The sequence below is a fragment of the Dendrobates tinctorius genome, unplaced genomic scaffold, assembly GCF_039654945.1.
Source record: "Dendrobates tinctorius isolate UK_male_01 unplaced genomic scaffold, ASM3965494v1 ptg000086l, whole genome shotgun sequence".
In the NCBI taxonomy this organism is placed as follows: Eukaryota; Metazoa; Chordata; class Amphibia; order Anura; family Dendrobatidae; genus Dendrobates; species Dendrobates tinctorius.
In genome coordinates this window covers 2,876,879-2,895,721 of record NW_027361754.1, presented here as the reverse complement: position 1 = coordinate 2,895,721, position 18,843 = coordinate 2,876,879, and the positions used below count along the sequence as shown (strand labels likewise).

Below are 18,843 nucleotides of genomic sequence, written 5' to 3'. Positions count from 1 at the left end.
ATGGGAGACCGCTGGATGTACGGCTCTGGATTCCTGTTGTGCAGACGCAGGAATCTGACGCCTAACGGTTATTCTGTGGCTCCCTGCCATGGCTTGTAGCCGGACTAGAGGTGGCTGAGGTTGGATGCAAAGCTGAAGGGTGTTTGTCACTATGACACTCTTCACACTTAATGGCAGATTTACAGTCCTTGGCCATGTGTTCTAATGAAGCGCAGCACTTGAAACGTACCCCAAGTTTGCTGGAGATTTTCTTGCGCTCTTGCATGGTTTTGAACCTGAAGCCTCTACATTTATTCAGTGAGTGCGTTTTTTTGTGAATGGGACACTCACGATTGAAAGACTTATCTCTCGATGGAATAGTGTACTGTTTATCGTCAGTTACTGCAGATGGTGGCAGGTTAGTCTTTCTGACACTTGTACTGCTCCTCAAGTCCTTGCGTCTGTGTGAGACGCTTTCATATCTTGATGACGGTGCTGCTGGAGCTGTAGTGTTAGACTCCAGGAAGTCTAGGCTAGGGTTGTTCCTCATTTGGGCCTGTTCATCGACAAACTTGGAGAACTGATTAAACGGAGGAAAGGTGACATCATGTGACCTTTTGTACCTGGAAACGCATACTGCCCACTTCTCTTGCAGACTATGCTGCAGCTTTGAGACGATTGGGTTCACCCCATGGGCAGTGTCCAGGTAGCATAATCCAGACAGACGAGGGTCTCTCTTTGCGAGTTCCAGTTCCATAAGCAGATCGCTTAAGTCCAGAAGCTTGTGGGCTTCCTTAAGGTTGATCCTTGGAACATTCTGCAGTCTCTTGAATAGGGACTTTTCTATGGCTTCAGCGCTGCCATTGGTTCTTTCGAGTCTCAGCTAGGCAGCAGCGAGACCTGCTTCAGATTGCCCCACATAGACGTTCCGAAGACTCTTGATACTGTTTGTAGAGTCAGGACCCAACCATTATACCATGAGGTTGAGCTCCCGATCTGCAGATAGATTGAGGTCAGCAATGGTGGCCTTGAAGGTTGCTTTCCAGGCTCTGTAGTTCTCTGCACAGTCGTCAAACTTTGAGAGGCTGATTAGATCTTTACTCACCATAAACCTGGCTAACTCGGGCATATCCGGTCCTTCACTCCTTGTTAGCTTGTGTTGCCTCTCGGGCGTATAAGCTTTGCGGCGTGGAAGGGTGAATTGTTCCCGGGTAGAATGATGTTGCTGCAGGGTTGAGCTGTGGTTTAGGCTGTGTGCACACGTTGCGTATTCTGCTGCGTTTCTGCAGCGGTTTTGGCCCTGAGGAAACGCAGCAGTTCCGCTGACATGGTACAGTACAATGAAAGCCTTTGGGTTTTCAAAAAAGTTGTGCTCACGCTGCGTTTTTTTCCATGCGGTTTTGCTGCGATTTACAAACCGCAGCATGTCAATTGTTTGGGCGGTTTCCGCAGCGGTTTCACACCTTTACCATAGTAGAGGTGTGAAACCGCAGGGCAAAACCGCAGGATAATCCACAGATAAACCGCAGGTCACTTGATCTGCGGTTTTACCTGCGGATCCGCGTGGAAAAAAACGCAGGTGAATCTGCAGCGTGTGCACATAGCCTTAACCTCTGGAGATTATGATGACTGCGGCTTGAACTGTGGAGATGGACTGGAATGCATCTTGCGATCGTCTTGTGATGATTGCTGCACCTGAGGGGACACATTATGGCGTTGGTCTTGGGTCTCTGCAGATGCTGTGGGTAACACTGGCACCATAAGTTGGGCTGACTTGGACATTTCCACATTGTTGGGTTGAACGTCGGTGGAGGTGTGTGCTGCAGATATCTGTTTCTGCACGTAATCACTGGTACGGACAGCTGGGTCCTCTTCTTCCAGTGTTGGTAGCCAAATTGGGTCAAGGTTTTGATTCAATGCTTGCTCGAGTATTTTTACTTCAGCTAGCGTGATTTCTTCCTCCATTTCTGTTTGAAGAATCTTTGCCCGAGCCTCTGCTTCTGCTTTCTTGGTTTCTGCCTCTGCTTCTACTTTCTTGGCTCCTGCCTCTGCTTTCTTGGCTTCTGCCTCTGCTTTATTGGCTTCTGCCTCTCCTTCTACTTTCTTTTCTGTGTAGGAGCATCTTAGTTTGGATCGCTCTGCGTTTAAACAGGCCTCTAGAATTCTGTCGCTGAGGGCTGAAGTTCTTGAGCAGGATGATTTGTATGACCGAGAAGAGTGTCTGGATGAGCCTGACCTGCGGGATCTTGATTCTTGCAGATGAGCAATACGGAGCTCCGCTTTATCTTTGGCGTCTTGCACGGCGGCGTCCCTTTCTCTGTCTGTGGAATCTACTTTGCTTAACTCTGAGGAGGCTTCATCAATATTGGAGTCTTTTAGGAAGGCGGCGTACCTTGCGGACAGTCTCTTGTATCTTCCGTAGGCCGTTTTATAGTGTCCTGTAGACTTGCTGCATCATTTTTGTGGCGTTGGATGCTTGACATGAGGGAGGTGACTCGTTCCCATAGGTCGTCCAGGTTGTCATTAAACTCATCCTTTGTTTGCTGAAGGGGTTGTTATATTAGGGGGTGACTTTAATTTGACTCTTAACCCGACATTGGATTCCACAGCGGCATCTTCGTCATCTGTCCTCTTTGAAAAGGGACCTTCATGATTTACGACTCACTGATGTCTGGAGACTTTTTAACCCCAATGGGAAAGATTATACGTTCTTCTCCACACCACATAACTCATATGGCAGAATAGATTTCTTTCTCCTTAGTCATTGCGCAGTGGCCTGGGACCCGAAACCATCCATTGGAAGTTTTCTGTGGTCGGATCATGCTCCAGTCTTTTTAGACATTAGTCCTCCTGACTCAGTGACGCGACGGTGGACGTGGAGATTGAACGATAACCTTTTAAAAGATAACACTTGTGTGGCCGATATGAAGACTACTATAGCAGAATTCCTACAAGACCATGCACATGACACTACTGCTATGCCTATCAAATGGAAAACTCTTAAATGCATCCTTAGGGGGGTACTCATTAAACACGGATCTCGTTTGAAACAAATAAAAAGTAGGGAAATTATAGACCTGACGGAAAAAATTTTAACGTTAGAGATGAAGCATGAGATGAATAAGGAGACGGAGACGTTGACTGACTTGATTAAATGCAGAGACGATCTGAAGTCCCTGCTAAATGAAAAATACCGACATCATAGAAATCGCTTTAAGAGTATATTATACAGTCAAGCTAATAAATGTGGACATCTGTTAGCTACATTTCTACATCCACGTAATCAGACCACATACATTTCATCTCTCCAACGACATCGGGGCCAGACGACGTCGAACCCAACAGAAATTCTGGACATAATGCGGCGTTATTATCATACATTATATAACATCAACGGAGATCGCCCCCCTCAAACATCCCTGGATCCTCAACCACACATTGAATCTTATATACAGGACACCGCCCTTCCGACATTGTCCACGGACTTGACGACACCACTAGACACTGACTTTACGACTGAAGAGATTGACGAAGTCATTCAAAATACCCCGGCCGGTAAAAGTCCGGGACCGGACGGGTTTTCCCCTCATTTTTATAAGATGTTTCGTCAACAACTTAACCCCATTATGACGCTGGTGTTCAACTCCATCGCAGTTGACTCTCCGTTTGTTCCACAATCTTTAGAGGCTTTTATTACAGTAATACCGAAGCCAGGGAAGGATCCTAAAGTAGTAACAAATTATCTCCCAATATCTCTCATTAACGTTGACGTAAAACTATACGCAAAAATCTTAGCGAACTGACTGGCTCCTCTTTTACCTTTAGTAGTACATTTGGATCAGGTGGGGTTCGTGCGGGGAAGAGAAGCGAGAGACGGCATAGGTAAGACCCTCATCTTTACTGCACATGCTAAATCAAAATGTAAGCCGTTGGCTTTGCTATCGATTGACGCGGAGAAGGCCTTTGACCGTGTGCATCGGGGCTTCATGTTCTCGGCCCTACGACAGATGGGCCTGGGAAATCGCTTCCTGCATAGGGTCGCAGCCCTATACTCTGGTCCTTCGGCAAAGGTTAAGGTTAACGGGGCAACGTCTGAGTCTATTGCCATCGGGAACGTGCAAGGTCTGTGGGTGGACAGTGTTCATTATAAGGTCTCTCTTTATGCGGATGACCTCCTACTGTATATATCCCAGCCACATATTACCCTCCCATCATTGATGGAAGAGTTTCAAAAATATGGAGCAGTCAGCAATTTTAAAATTAATTTTCAGAAAACTGAAGCCCTTAACATATCCCTAGGACAGACAGAACTTACAAGAATCATGGGAAATTTCCCCTTTCGGTGGAAAACCGGGGCCATTCAATATTTCGGTGTTCAAATTCCTACTGACATGACTGACCTATACAAACTAAATTATGTGCCCCTCTTAGAATCGACTTTGAAACGGTTGAGGGAATAAGGACGGAAGAACATCTCGTGGTTTGGCAGGATGAATTCATTTAAGATGGATATTCTCCCCAGGTTTTTATACCTGTTCCAGGCGGTTCCGGTTGTACCGCCGAAGACATTCTTCCAGACCATTAGATCTGCACTAATCCGCTTTATCTGGCAGACCTCTAAACCTCGTCTAAAATATTCTATTCTAACCGCCCCGAAATCCAGAGGTGGTGCGAGTCTTCCTGACCTGGAACTCTACCATAGGGCCTCCATACTTGCACGTTTATTTGACTGGCAATTCGGCCACCGTTCTAAACAATAGGTCCAACTGGAACAGACATCTTTTAGCACTCCACTGCGCCATCTTCCATGGATCCGACGCTACGATTCGGTTGCAAACGGCTTTGAGGGACCCACTGGTTTCTTGACTCGAGAAGTTTTACAGATTTGGAATCGTTTTAAACATAAAAAGAAATTGATCAGCACTCTGAATCCGTTGACACCAATATTTGGTAACCCGGATTTTCCTCCAGGGTGTCACAGAGACCAATTTTTGGGTTGGCATAGAAGTTCTGACTTACGACTGGGACAGGTACTGGTGGAAGGGAGTATTCCGACATGGGATGCCTTACGGGAAAAGTTTCCCAACAGGACATTTTCCTGAATGGAATACAATCAGCTGAGATCGTTTATCCGGGGACGTTTGGTTGACCGTACTTCTCACCCCCCCATTACACGGTTGGAAACTTTATTACAACTGCAGGACCCTCCCTCTCATCTGATTTCTCTTTTATATAAGGAATTTCATTCAGGAGATTCGGACGAGGTTCCGAGCTACATCCGAGCATGGGAGGATGAGATGGGATATAAATTTTCAGTTGAAGACCTTGACAAAGCATATCTCTTTACACACAAAATGTCTCCGGCTGGGGGCGCACAGGAGAAAAATTTTAAGATACTGACCAGGTGGTATCTGTCCCCCGTCAGATTGAAGACCATTTTCCCGTCAGTAGATGATAACTGCTGGCGATGTGAAGCTGAGAGAGGCACGCTATTCCACATATGGTGGCAATGCCCTGCTATACGACCCTTCTGGGAAAAGGTGTTTTGAGCATATCAAAAGATTTCTGGAAAATATGTTCTCCCCTCCCCACAAATTGCCATCCTATCAATTCTCCCGGTTTCCGTATCCACTCAAAAGAAGAGCCTTCTTCGGTTTTGTATTACCGCGGCACGCATGGTAATCCCACGCCACTGTCGTACGACGACACCACCAACTATGGCAGAATGGCTGTCAGAATTTGCAGACATTTTCCGGAGTAATTATTGGCTGAATTGGAAGGAGATAACACCCGTTTGGTCCGAGTATGGCAGCCTTGGATCATATTCAAGGAAACTCCCGAACTACTTCGATTCATCGAGGACGCTCCTTAAGGGTCGGCTCGGAGATCTGAGGCCCGCTTTCTTTCCCCCCCTTTTTTCCCTCACCCCCTTCCCTTTCCTCTTTTTATTCTCTACTCTCTGTGAATTTCCTCTTCCCTTTCCTAACTTCTCTCTTTCTTTGTTGTTTGAAACACACCTCCACTGGTTACGAGTAAAGACGTTGTTAAACATGCTCGCAATTATTAAGTTTCATATTTGACCACTGATGATGCTGACATACGGGAGGACATGCGGGGAGGAGTGACGTATCTTCAAATTGTTTCATTATACATGAGTAAACATCGCATGAAAAATGTTCATACAGCTGAATTTATCAATCTGTGGTGACAAATTCCTGTTTGTTCTCTTATATAAAGTAGGTCTGATGAATAGGCATCGATTTTCGTCCAACTGCGACATTACGAGCCTTTGGGCCGGAAGACATCTCGCCTTTATAGGAGTTTGTTTATTCTGTAATCTACGGCATGGTGTACAATTCTTGTTGTCTTGTATGTTATATGTCCAATTGTTTTCAATAAAATAGATTCAACATAAACTCATCCTTTGTACTGTGATAGTTTTCGATGACCTTTATGGTTGGTTTGACTGAGCGTCTTGGTCGTGAGTCTTGGTCTGTTTCTGAAGCTGGCTCTGTTTCCCCCTCTTCATAATGGACAGTATCGGGTAGTATTTGCTCTGTTTCAGCAGTGGGAGACTGTGCAGTGTCTTTTTCGGCCATTTTGAGTTAAGGTGCACTGTCTCTTTAAGAAACTGAACTTTTGAATTGGGGGCTGGAAATCGCAGTGCAGCTTAGTTAAGACGTCCTGACGAGATCCCCAATGTGTTTTTAGAGAATTGTGGGGTTTTGCAATTTGCAGTCCGACAATCTGCAGCAATGTTGTATAATATACAGACAGTCTCTATGCACAATGCGGTCTGGGGTGACGTTGCAGAGTTTCTTAGCAGAGCAGGGCTGCAGTATGTGAGCGGGCAGGCGGGTTAGGATCTAAGGGTGATTTTTTTTGCCGGGCTTCAAGGCAGTTTTTTGACTGTTCTGTCCCCACATGAGGCGAATGGAGGTGTAGTTGAGTGGGGCTGGGCGAGATTCCTACCTTCCGTGGAGTCAAACTGGAAGCGGCAGGGTGATCAGCGCCATCTTTTTTACAGAATCTCACATTCAAAAACTTATAACCATGTTTTTCTTCCTTTGCCTCTACACATTTAGTGGTTTTTCCACTATATCTCAGTCTGATCTAACAAGCCAGAATCATTTAAACATCCTTTCTGTTCCTGCAATACACTTCCAGAAACCCTCGTTAAGCCTTCTACCTGGTGGACAAGTAGACACTGAACAAAACCTATGCATTTTCTGCACAATTTTCGTTTCTTTCTGTTTCACCAATTTTTAACAGCACCTCTACCATGTTCAATCTGCACCTTAATAAACAGATTAACCCATCTTCTGTTTCTTTAAAAATAAAAACAGGACTAGAAAGGCAAACAAGTCGGGACTCTCACCACATTCACTATGGATTCCTTCTGTCACTCCATGCCTGACTTATACATAATCAGACGAAAACCATCGCCCCCTACGTCTAGGAGATGGAACCATATGGGTTTCCTTAGCAATACAAGAGGCTTCTGCCAACTATCACCAATGTCGACTCCACTTGGTACAATCAACTAATCGTTACAATTCAACCCCACATACAGATGAGCAGTGAAATGACAAATGCACACTCCCCATGCAACATAAGGCCACTTTCACACATCTGTTTTTTTAAATCCGGCACGATGCGGCGAAAATTGTGAAAACCGGATCCGGAATTGGATCCGGTTATTTTACATAGAATGTAATGATCGCCGCATCGTGCCGGATGGACATGCGGCGCCTCCGGGTTTTGCCGGATACGGCAAACATGCGCTGTCCGGCGCCTGCAAAAAACGTTGGCTGCAACTTTTTTTGCAGTGCCGGACCGGCTTTTTCAACAGCGCATGCCCGGGCACTGTGAGTTTTAACCCCACAAGTGCCCGGCGCGCATCTCTCTCTCTAACCCCTCTCCTTCTCTCTCTCCCTCTCTTTCTCTCTCTCTCCATACGCTCAATACCTTTCTTTGGCTGGCTCTCTCGTCCCCCGCTGTCTCTCTGGCTGCTCTCTCGTCCCCCGCTGTCTCTCTGGCTGCTCTCTCGTCCCCCGCTCTCTCTTTGGCTGCTCTCTCTTCCCCGCTGTCTCTCTGGCTGCTCTCTCGTCCCCCGCTGTCTCTCTGGCTGCTCTCTCGTCCCCCGCTCTCTCTTTGGCTGCTCTCTCTTCCCCCGCTGTCTCTCTGGCTGCCCTCTCGTCCCCCGCTGTCTCTCTGGCTGCTCTCTCGTCCCCCGCTCTCTCTTTAGCTGCTCTCTCGTCCCCCACTGTCTCTCTGGCTGCTCTCGTCTCCCGATCTCTCTCCGGCTGGCTCTCTCGTCCCCCGGTGCTGCGGCTCCTTTAAATGTCCTCCAAGCCGCATCAGGCGCCGCATGTACATCCGGTGTCACCGCTGCAGGCCCGATCCGGCGGCCTGGCTTTTCGCCGCACGCCGCCGGACCCCTGACACGGATGTGTGAAAGAGGCCTAAAACACAGGAACTCAACACCGCACACAAGGTCTCATCAGGGTTCTTTGTCTAATAATAATGGACCCAATTACATGTTGTGCCTGCTCCAAATTAAATAGTTAAATTCAAATACATGTACGGAAGAGCCACTCTAATGCATTAATAATAAAAGCAGATCTCTCTTTATTACTTCATAACATTATCTTATATATGTTATTAGTATTCATGCATTGAAACAACATAATTGGCTCAGCTTATCAATAATATGTGCTGGCAATAGCATACATACATCTTACTGGCTAAGTTAACACTGTTGACACCCAACTTGTGGTCTAGGTGCCCTACTACCTCCCCTAAGTTTATTTTCTCCAACTTTCCTATGTTATCTCTAAGTCCATTAGACAAAGACATTCCAAGAGACCTCTGTTATCTCACACACATACTGGCTCAAACGCCATCTTGGAAAGCAGAATATATGTAGAATATCCACAATAGAGTCAGGATAGATAAATATAAATCCTCCTCTCACAGTTATTATTGACCATCCTTCTCTGCCACCTCCCCCGTCAGGGTCCGGATCGTCCCACTGATGTTATCTGTTCATTAATGTTGACGTTTTATCTTTTAGACATATCACCCATTGACTGCATTTAACTTGTGATTTTGGAAATATCTCCTTCACCCATCCACCAATTACAGGATAACCTACTGATTATTGAGGATCTGACCGATGGGAACTTGTGCAGTTCTGAAATTGGAGTCCTGGATCCGGAGATCTGAATGGAGAAGATTTGTTTATGCTCCTCCTCTGAGAAAACTGAATACAGAGCCCCACTATTGATGGCAGTCCCGTGGGCAGTGAATGGAGCAGAGATCCAGCATACGCAACTCGTCTCCATTCGTGACACAGTTACAGAGCCATGAGCTTGGGATCACTGGGGGGTCCCACCAGTAAGACCTCCAGCGATTGGCCACTTATAGTCTACTCTATGGATGGAGCAAAACATGTGATTTTGGGCCTAACCCTTTAATATCTATTATGTTTTTTTGCTGTGTGTTGTCTGTGGGAGAAGGGGATGAGTAACCGGTGTAGAGAGATGGTGTTTGGCTTTATTTCACGGATACAGACTATGGGTGAGTGCAGGTATACCTGTGAGTTGTTGTAGGGTGTGGGAACCCAGCTGGCGCCAAAATGCATCAATTATATTGAAGCCTGAATGGCACACGACTTGGGCAGGTGTGGTACACGTGTGTGAAGCGTGAGAATGCTACTAGCATGACCAAGAACATGTTATCCTGGCTCTGTGGTCAGTTGTAGAAGGTTTGCACAGCAGTTGAGTGCAACGCAAGAGAGAGGCCACAACGTGCATCTGAGGGACAGGTACATATTCTGTAACTGGGCTGCCTCCGTCTACGTCACCAGATACCTTTTGTGACCGGCCGCCTGTAGAGCGGAGCTGCCACTGAGAGCGACTGGCTTAGTAAGAGAGGTTGCCTGTGACTCTGGGGTGAGACGAGAGACCATTGTTCACCTCTGTTGCTGTGAATGGGAGTGCAATGCCAGTAAGCTGAACAGTAGGGCTATAAAGGCTTTAGAAAGACATCAGGACCTTGTTATGGATCGGCCCACTGAGCCCACCTAGAATCAGGCCCAACAGGGCACATACAGTGGACTGGTATTGACTCAGCGAGAGAGAGAAGACGTGGTGAGTCCAGTGTGAGGTCTGAGTGTGAGGTTTCGAGGACATCGAGGGTGACGTGACTGCCCTGAAAAGGACGAACTCTTCTCACTAGTAATAGATAATGAGTGGTATCTCATTCTGGACGTGTAATAAGGCCTGGTTACTGTGAGCTGCTATTTGTACCATTTGGTCGGGGCTCCCATCTCGTTCTGGAGCGCCTCTAGATGGTCACAACCGTGGACGGTCTCGTGATGCACCTGCACAGAATTCATGCACAGAAATCTCCCGCTCTTGCCCACTTCCCATTGTCTTCATATTCCTATGCATTTTTTATGTGATTTCATAGATCTGGTGTCTTGGAAATGAGACCCTTCCTCATACTAACTGGACGGTGGATGGTGGGACCCACAGCCTGGAGATCTCCCAGTTGCCAGCGGGTGTGAAATATCAGGTTCAGGTGGCAGCCATGTACGAAAGTGGCGTGGGAAAGTCGAGCACTCCGAAATACATCTTAATTGGTAAGGATTGGTTTAAGGAAACCCTTAATGGGGGTGTCCATGTCCTGACAGTTTTATTTGGTGACTGCTGGAGCAGTTTTCAGCTAATTGGTGGGGATGTCGGGTGTTGGACCCTCAATGATCTCATATGAATGACTGGTACTATGGATATTTCATTATTTCTATGTGCAGTTGCCTAGTAATTACTAGGCACTCTCCCAAGTGTCTGTGGGGGCACCCCGCTCTATCTTGGATCAAGGCCTCTGTGTTTTGTAAGTTGTGGGGTTCAGACATGATCCTCTCCTGTCTTTACTTTTCATCCTCATTACTTCTTCTGGTTACCCCTCATCCTGCAGAAACTCCAAAGATAAAAGACGACATCCCGGACAGTGCGATCCCGCTGGATCTCCTCCTCCAAGTGATAAAACACCCCGCCTTCATCGCCACCGTGGGTGGAGCGACCTGGCTGATGCTGATGGCGGCAGTCATCTACTTGTGTCAGAGGAGCTCGAAACGTTACAGCAAAAAGAAACACAGCGGTGAGCGGTCATGTTATCGCGTTCTGATGTCAGTCGTGTATTATACTATATATTGGGGAGTGCTGCCTCAGTTATGGGATATTATTCCACTGAACTGCGACAACCTCTCACACAGAAGATACAGGCAAGTTGTCAGCAGTAACTGATAAAATAGCTTTTAGGCCACGTTTACATGGTCAGTATTTGGTCAGTATTTCACATCAGTATTTGTAAGCCAAAACCAGGAGTGGAACAATCAGAGGAAACGTGTAATAGAAACACGTCACCACTTCTGGATTTATCACCCACTCCTGATTTTGGCTTACCAAATACTGATGTAAAATCAGGGCCGGCCCGAACGTATAGGCGAACTAGGTGGCCGCCTAGGGCGCCGACCCAAAGGGGGCGCCAGAGAAAAAATTATAAAAAATCTTTTCAAAAGGCAAAAAGTTTTAGGGATGGAAAGAAAAGTGTACATATTTAAGGGCAAATATGACGCAAGAGAGGTTGGTTGGGTTGGCAACAATTTCGATAGAATCTGAAGTTGCTAAACAAATTAATCTCGGTGTCTTAGTGTCATCCTTTTCAAAAAAAAAGGCAAGGAAACAAAAATTTTAATTACCTATGGTCGTTTTTGTTTTGTGTTATTGATTACTTTGTATATATTTGTCCTATACAACTTCTCAGAAGATTAAAGAGTTAGGAGAGAGTTAATTAATCATTGTTGTTGTGGTTTATTTTGCTCCTAAATTTATATCCCAAGTTTTCATCTACTGCCAAGAATAGTAGGGGCGCAACAAAATAGTTTCGCCTAGGGCGCCGTAATCTCTCTTGCCGGCCCTGTGTAAAATGCTGACCAAATACTGAACGTGTGAACGTGGCCTTAAAGGATACATCCAGAAATATCTGTATTACTTATATTTTGTGCACTCTTCATTTAGGTCTTTACCGTTTTGCCAGCGAGGACACCATCATTAAACACAGGTAGGGGCTGTGTTATTACGGGTGTTGCAGATCGCCATCTAAAGGCCGCAGAGAAGAGTACTTTTCGTTACAGAGTATCCAGTAAGGACAATCCTTTGAGCGTAAGCGCAGCAGCACATATCTCTCCCATCCTGTTAGTCTGTTACATTTTACCTGCACTGATACATTGTATCATACAGAGGAGTGTCTATACTGGATACAACTGTAACAGACCCCCGGCTGTGAGAACCATTAGTTTTAGACACGTTGGGTTCCTCGATCAGCAGCGCCAGTCTTCTGTGGTAATGAAGCAGTGGTGCCATGTAATGTTCCTCTTATACCGATCATTATGGGATCAGGGAGGCTCCTCACCGCCCTCAGCACCGTGCGCGCCAGACAGGTCATAACTCAACATGAAGAATCAGTTAAGAAATGAGTTTGTGGCAGCGCCATTTACCGACTATAAAATATCGCTCTGTTTCAGCAATTCCTCAGCTCAATAAGACTCATTTGCGTTTGTCCTTCACAGGCGGCTGTAAATCGCGCTCTTGGGAGGCACTGTGCAATGTACACTTTACATGACATATCTTCCACAGAGATATCTTACCTGCACTGAAATATGAGCCCCCACTTGAGAGGGGTACGCAGCTCCCTTGCTTTTTATTACTGACAAGTTATACTTAAAGGGACCTTGTCACATACATTGTATTTATAGAATTTTTGCAATTAAAGGGCTTAATTGCATCCATTATTCTTACACACGTGGTCAAAATTGTTGGTAGCCCTCGTTTAATTATAGAAAACCCCACTATGGTAACATAAATAACTTGAATCTGACAAAAGTAATAATAAATAAAAAATCTATGAAAATGAACAAATGAAAAAATCAGACAGTGATTTTCAACCATGATTCCACAGAATTTAAAAAAAAATTAGTCATGAAATAGGCCTGGATAGAAATGATGGTACCCCTGAAAATAATGTGACAAAAGGGACATGTTAAATCACGGTGTGTCCACTAATTAGCATCACAGGTGTCTACAATCTTGGAATCAGTGAGTGTGCCTGTATAGAGGGCTACAGATACTCACTGTGCTGTTTGATGACATGGTGTGTATCACACTCAACATGGACCAGAGAAAGCGAAGGAAATAGTTGTCTCAGGAGATTAGAAAGAAAATTATACACAAACATGTTAAAGGTAAAAGTTATTATACCATCTCCAAGCATCTTGATGTTCCTGTGACTACAGTTGCACATATTATTCAGAAATTTAAGATCCATGGGACTGTAGCCAACCTCCCTGGACGTGGCCGCAGGAGGAAAATTGATGACAAATCAAAGTGACGGATAATACGAATAGTAACAAAAGAGCCAAGAAAAACTTCTAAACAGATTAAAGGTGAACTTCAAGCTCAAGGAACATCAGTGTCAGATCGCACCATCCGTCGTTGTATGAGCCAAAGTGAACTTCATGGGAGACGACCAAGGAGGACACCATTGTTGTAAAAATCATAAAAAAGCCAGACTGAAATTTGCCAAACTACATGTTGACAAGCCACAAAGCTTCTGGGAGACTGTCCTCTGGACAGATGAGACCAAAATGGGTATTTTTGGCAAGGCACATCAGCTCTATTCTCACAGATGGAAAAATGCAGCATATCAAGAAAAGGACACTTTCCCTACTGGGAAACATGGAGGAGGCTCTGTTATCTTCTGGGACTGCTTTGCTGCATCTGGCACAGGGTGTCTAGAATCTGTGCAGGGTGCAATGAAATCTCAAGACTATCAGGATTCTAGAGAGAAATGTGCTGCCCAGTGTCAGAAAGCTTGGTCTCAGTCGCAGGTCATGGGTCTTGCAACAGGATAAAGACCCAAAACATACAGCTAAAAACACAGAAGAATGGCTAAGAGAAAAACATGGACTATTCTAAATCCTATTGAGTATCTTTGGGAAGAGCTGAAATGTAAGGGGGTGAAGAAGAAGAAGAGCCCAGGGCTGGTTACCTTCTCTGCTCCTTACCCGGAACCACTTAGCCAGACAACAGGGTTGCCAGGGGGGAAGACTTTCTGCCCTGGACGCACAGGACCATGTGACTGCCTGGGGCAAGGAGGAAGTGGAAGGGATGGTGGACAGGCAGGTGTACAGGCAGAGGGCGCGAAAGCAGAGCGCGCCAGGTATGGAGCAGAGTGCGCCAGAGACAGGGGAGAGCGTGCCAGAGAGAAGGCAGGTGGCAGCACCATGCTCTCAAAGAGAGAGGACTCCCCGTCAGAGCACTGAGACTGAGATACGGGCCATAGTGAAAGCTGTGTGTGAGTACGTGGACTCGGGAGCCTCCATGACCAGAGGACACTTTCCCCCTGACAGTGTAGAGACAGTGACCCGAGCGCGCAGCCCCGGTGACCGCAGTGGCAAGCCGAGACCCCTGAGTGTGGCAAGTAAACTGCCCAGTGTGCGCAGCATCGTTAATGCAGAGAGACTGTCAGCCTAACATACAGAGATTTAGAGCAGGAGAGACCCCATTTAGCAGCGTCACCTTGCTTCCTGCTTTCAGCTTCACTCTGAGAAGATACTGCAGAGATTTAACCCCGCAGTTCCCGATTCCCAAAGAGAGGAGAGACTATAGAGTCGTCAAGTGCCGCTGTTGATGGTGCCTACGTTGGAGAAAAGGACCCTTCAATCAAGACTTCACTGGACTGATATGTTACAAAAATTCCCGTTAACCATTTCTATTCTGCTTAACTGTTTCATAGCTTTACTTAGCTTTTTGCGTACTGTTTTACCATTTACCCTATTACTTTTAACCCCCACTGCTCCTCCCTGCATGGAGAATTTATCCCCTATAAATAAATTTTTTAACCCCTTCCCGACCTTTGACGCCACGTAGGCATCATGAAAGTCGGTGCCAATCCGACCCATGATGCCTATGTGGCGTCATGAATTGATAGCCCCCCTGCGGGTGGGGTGACCGGGGTCACTGGAAGGTCACCCGACCCGCAGGCACAGGACCCTTTGTACTTCACCACAGGGGGTGGCTTAGCCCCCCGTAGTACGATTGCTCTGATTGGCTGTTAAAAGTGAAACAGCCAATCAAAACCATTTTTAATATTTCACCAATAAAATTTGGTGAAATATTACAATCCAGCCATGGCCGATACTGCAATAGCTCGGGCCATGGCTAGAGACAGAGATCAGACCCCCCCACGACTGACGGGGCGATCGGCCACCGACTGACGGCGGCGATCTGCCACCGCCGTCACATCTGCTCCCCTCCCCCTTCCCTCCGCTCCCCCCGTCTTCCAATCCCCACCTCACCCCCTTGGTACCTCCTATGTCCCTGTGTCCGTCCCGGTGTCCCTCCTGGATCATGGGCGCCGCCAACTTGCAAAATGCGCCCGTCGAATCTGGGTTAGGGTTAGAATTAGGGTTGGAATTAGGGTTAGCGTTAGGGTTGGAATTAGGGTTAGGGTTGGAATTAGGGTTAGGGTTGGAATTATGTTTGGGATTAAGGTTAGGGTTGGAACTAGGGTTAAGATTAGTGTTAGGGGTGGGTTGGGTTTGGGATTAGGGTTAGGCTTGTGGTTAGGGTTAGAGTTGAGATTAGGGTTAAGGGTTTGTTGGGGTTAGGGTTGTGGTTATGGTTATGGTTAGGGTTGGGATTAGGGTTAGGGGTGTGTTGGGGTTAGAGTTGGTTATAGAATTGAGGAGATTCCACTATTTAGGCACATCAGGGGGTCTCTAAACGCGACATGGCGCCACCATTTATTCCAGCCAATTTTGCATTCAAAAAGTCAAACAGTGCTCCCTCCATTGCGAGCCGCGACGTGTGCCCAAAAAGTGGTTTACCCCCACATATGGGGTATCAGCGTACTCAGGAAAAATTGCACAACAACTTTGGGGGTCTAATTTCTCCTGTTACCCTTGGGAAATTAAAAAATTGAGGGCTAAAATAATTATTTTTGTGGAAAAAAAATGATTTTTTATTTTCACGGCTCTGCGTTATAAACTTTTGTGAAGAACTTGGGGATTCAAAGTGCTCACCACACATCTAGATGAGTTCCTTGGGGGATCTAATTTCCAAAATGGGGTCACTTGTGGGGGGTTTCTACTGTTTAGGCACATCAGGGGCTCTGCAAACATAACATGACGCCCGCAGACCATTCCATCAAAGTCGACATTTCAAAACGTCACTACTTCCCTTCCGAGCCCCGACGTGTACCCAAACAGTGGTTCCCCCCACATATTGGGTACCAGCATACTCAGGACAAACTGGACAACAACTTTTGGGTTCCAATTTATCCTGTTACCCTTGGGAAAATAAAAAATAGCAAGCTATAAAATCATTTTTGAGGAAAAAAAAATTATTTTTTATTTTCATGGCTCTGTGTTTATAAACTTCTGTAAAGCACTTGGGGGTTCAAAGTGCTCACTGCACATCTAGATAAGTTCCTTGGGTGGTCTAGTTTCCAAAATGTGGTCACTTGTGGGGGGTTTCTACTCTTTAGGCACATCAGGGGCTCTGCAAATGCAACATGACGCCCACAGAACATTCCACCAAAGTCTGCATTCCAAAATGGCGCTCCTTCCCTTCTGAGCTCTCCCATGCGCCCAATCAGTGGTTACCCCCCCACATATGGGGTATCGGTGTACTCAGGACAAATTGCACAACAACTTTAGTAGTCCAATTTCTCCTGTTAGCCATGTGAAAATAAAAAATAGCGGGCTAAAAAATCATTTTTGAGGAAAAAAATGATTTTTTATTTTCACTGCTCTGCGTTATAAACTTCTGTGAAGTACTTGCGGGTTCAAAGTGCTCACCACACATCTAAATAAGTTCCTTAAGGGGGGTCTAGTTTCCAAAATTGTGTCAATTGTGGGGGTTTTTCACTGTTTAGGCACACAGGGGCTCTCCAAATGCAACATGGTGTCCGCTAACGATTGGAACTAATTTTCCATTCAAAAAGTCAAATGGCGCTCCTTCCCTTCCGGCCCTTCCGTGCGCCCAAACAGTAGTTTATGATCGCATATGAGGTATCGGTGTACTCAGGAGAAATTGCCCAACAAATTTTAGGATCCATTTTATCCTGTTGCCCATGTGAAAATGAAAAAACTAAGGCTAAAAGAAAATTTTTGTTAAAAAAAAGTACTTTTTTTTTACGGATCATTTGTGAAGTTTCCAAAATGCTGATGTAAAGTAGACATGTGGGAAATGTTATTTATTAACTATTTTGTGTCACATAACTCTCTGGTTTAACAGAATAAAAATTCAAAATTTAAAAATTGGGAAATTTTCAAAAATTTTCGCCAAATTTCCGTTTTTTTCACAAATAAACGCAAAAATTATCGACCTAAATTTGCCACTAACATGAAGGCCAATATGTCACGAAAAAACAATCACAGAATCACTAGGATCCATTGAAGCGTTCTTGAGTTATTACCTCATAAAGGGACACTGGTCCGAAAATGGCCAGGTCATTAAGGTCAAAATAGGCTGGGTCATGAAAGGGTTAACTCTTGGTCTATCTTTGATCCATGGTGACATCACCAGTACCTGTACATTTATTACAAGTGGCGTAGTCGGCAGGATGTCGCACAATGGCGCGGAGGAGACAGACCAAGCAATTAGGGGAGGCCCCAGGTCTAGCATCTCCCTGGGAGCCATGTTAGTTAACTTGCCAAAATTATCGGGGAGCAATGTTATGTTGTGGAGTTGGACGGAGCACATCACAGGGATGATGCAGATGCATCCCATGACGCCGGCCCTGGAGGCGGAAATAGCTGTGATGGCCCTAGAGGGGGACACATGGGACTCTGTTATGCTCAGACCCCCCCAGGCTAGAGATACCCTGAACAAAGTACTACGTATACTTGAGAAGACGCATGGGGACCCCTCTGACGTAGGGGAGCTGCACTTGCGACTGTTTCACCGGGTACAAAGAGAGGGAGAGACCATGACGCAGTTTATGAACGCCCTGCAGGAACTCCATACTGCCATCGTATGGAAGGATGGCATAGTTGTAGGGTCAAATGACGTTGTGCTACGAGACCAACTGGTGACGGGCTTGGGAGATGTGATGATGAAGCAGGCCCTGCGAGAGCGCATGTGGGTGTAGGGAAGTGGACTGACCCATTAACCTGTCTGCAGCAGGAGGCTAAAGGTACAGTGTGCTTGACGTGGACTGCTGTATATGAAGGTGGGAGACAGCTGGAGATAGTAAGGAATGGTGAAATACCGGGTTTGGCCACTAGAGGGAGACCAAGGACAGCAGAAACAGAAGATGGTGTAGTACCATAGTTTGGCCACAAGATGGGAGCAGGGAGCAGTGAGAGAAGGGCTTAACATCAGCTTATGGCTACGAAACCGCAGAGTCATGGGGGGGCGGAGTTATAGGATCTCTAGAGGGGAATTCCCAGGGAGGAATATATAAGAAGGGTAGAGAGTTCCAGAAGTCAGTCCAGGGAGAGGAGCTCAGGAGAGGAGAAGAGCGAAGGGAGAGGTGGACAGAGAAGAAGCTCCTGAAGGGACTGATAACAGAGACGGTCAGGGGGGTGGCCCTGACAGGAGAAGCCGCAGAACAGAGAAAGCCTGGGGTACCACAAACGGATGGACTCGGACAGGGGAAGCGCTGTGGCCTTGGGCCTAATGGCAGCCACAGTGAAAGAACCTCGAGGGACGTCACTGTAAAGGAAAGAGGAGAATGTGCAAGGTACCCGGGCCTGTGTGCGGAAGTGTCATGCAGCTGGTGTGTGGTGCT

The 18,843-nt window shown here is 46.3% G+C and overlaps 1 protein-coding gene across 8 annotated transcripts in view; it reads left to right on the top strand.

Moving 5' to 3' along the window:
• ROBO4 (roundabout guidance receptor 4) overlaps positions 1 to 18,843 on the top strand; it is a 174,520-nt gene that overhangs the window by 100,479 nt on the left and 55,198 nt on the right. For all 8 annotated transcript variants that reach the window (XM_073584888.1, XM_073584886.1, XM_073584883.1 and 5 more), the window contains 3 exons: positions 10,456 to 10,627; positions 10,963 to 11,145; positions 12,066 to 12,108. In XM_073584888.1, coding sequence (XP_073440989.1) covers positions 10,456 to 10,627; positions 10,963 to 11,145; positions 12,066 to 12,108 — 398 coding nt within the window. The remainder of the gene's footprint in view (positions 1 to 10,455; positions 10,628 to 10,962; positions 11,146 to 12,065; positions 12,109 to 18,843) is intronic.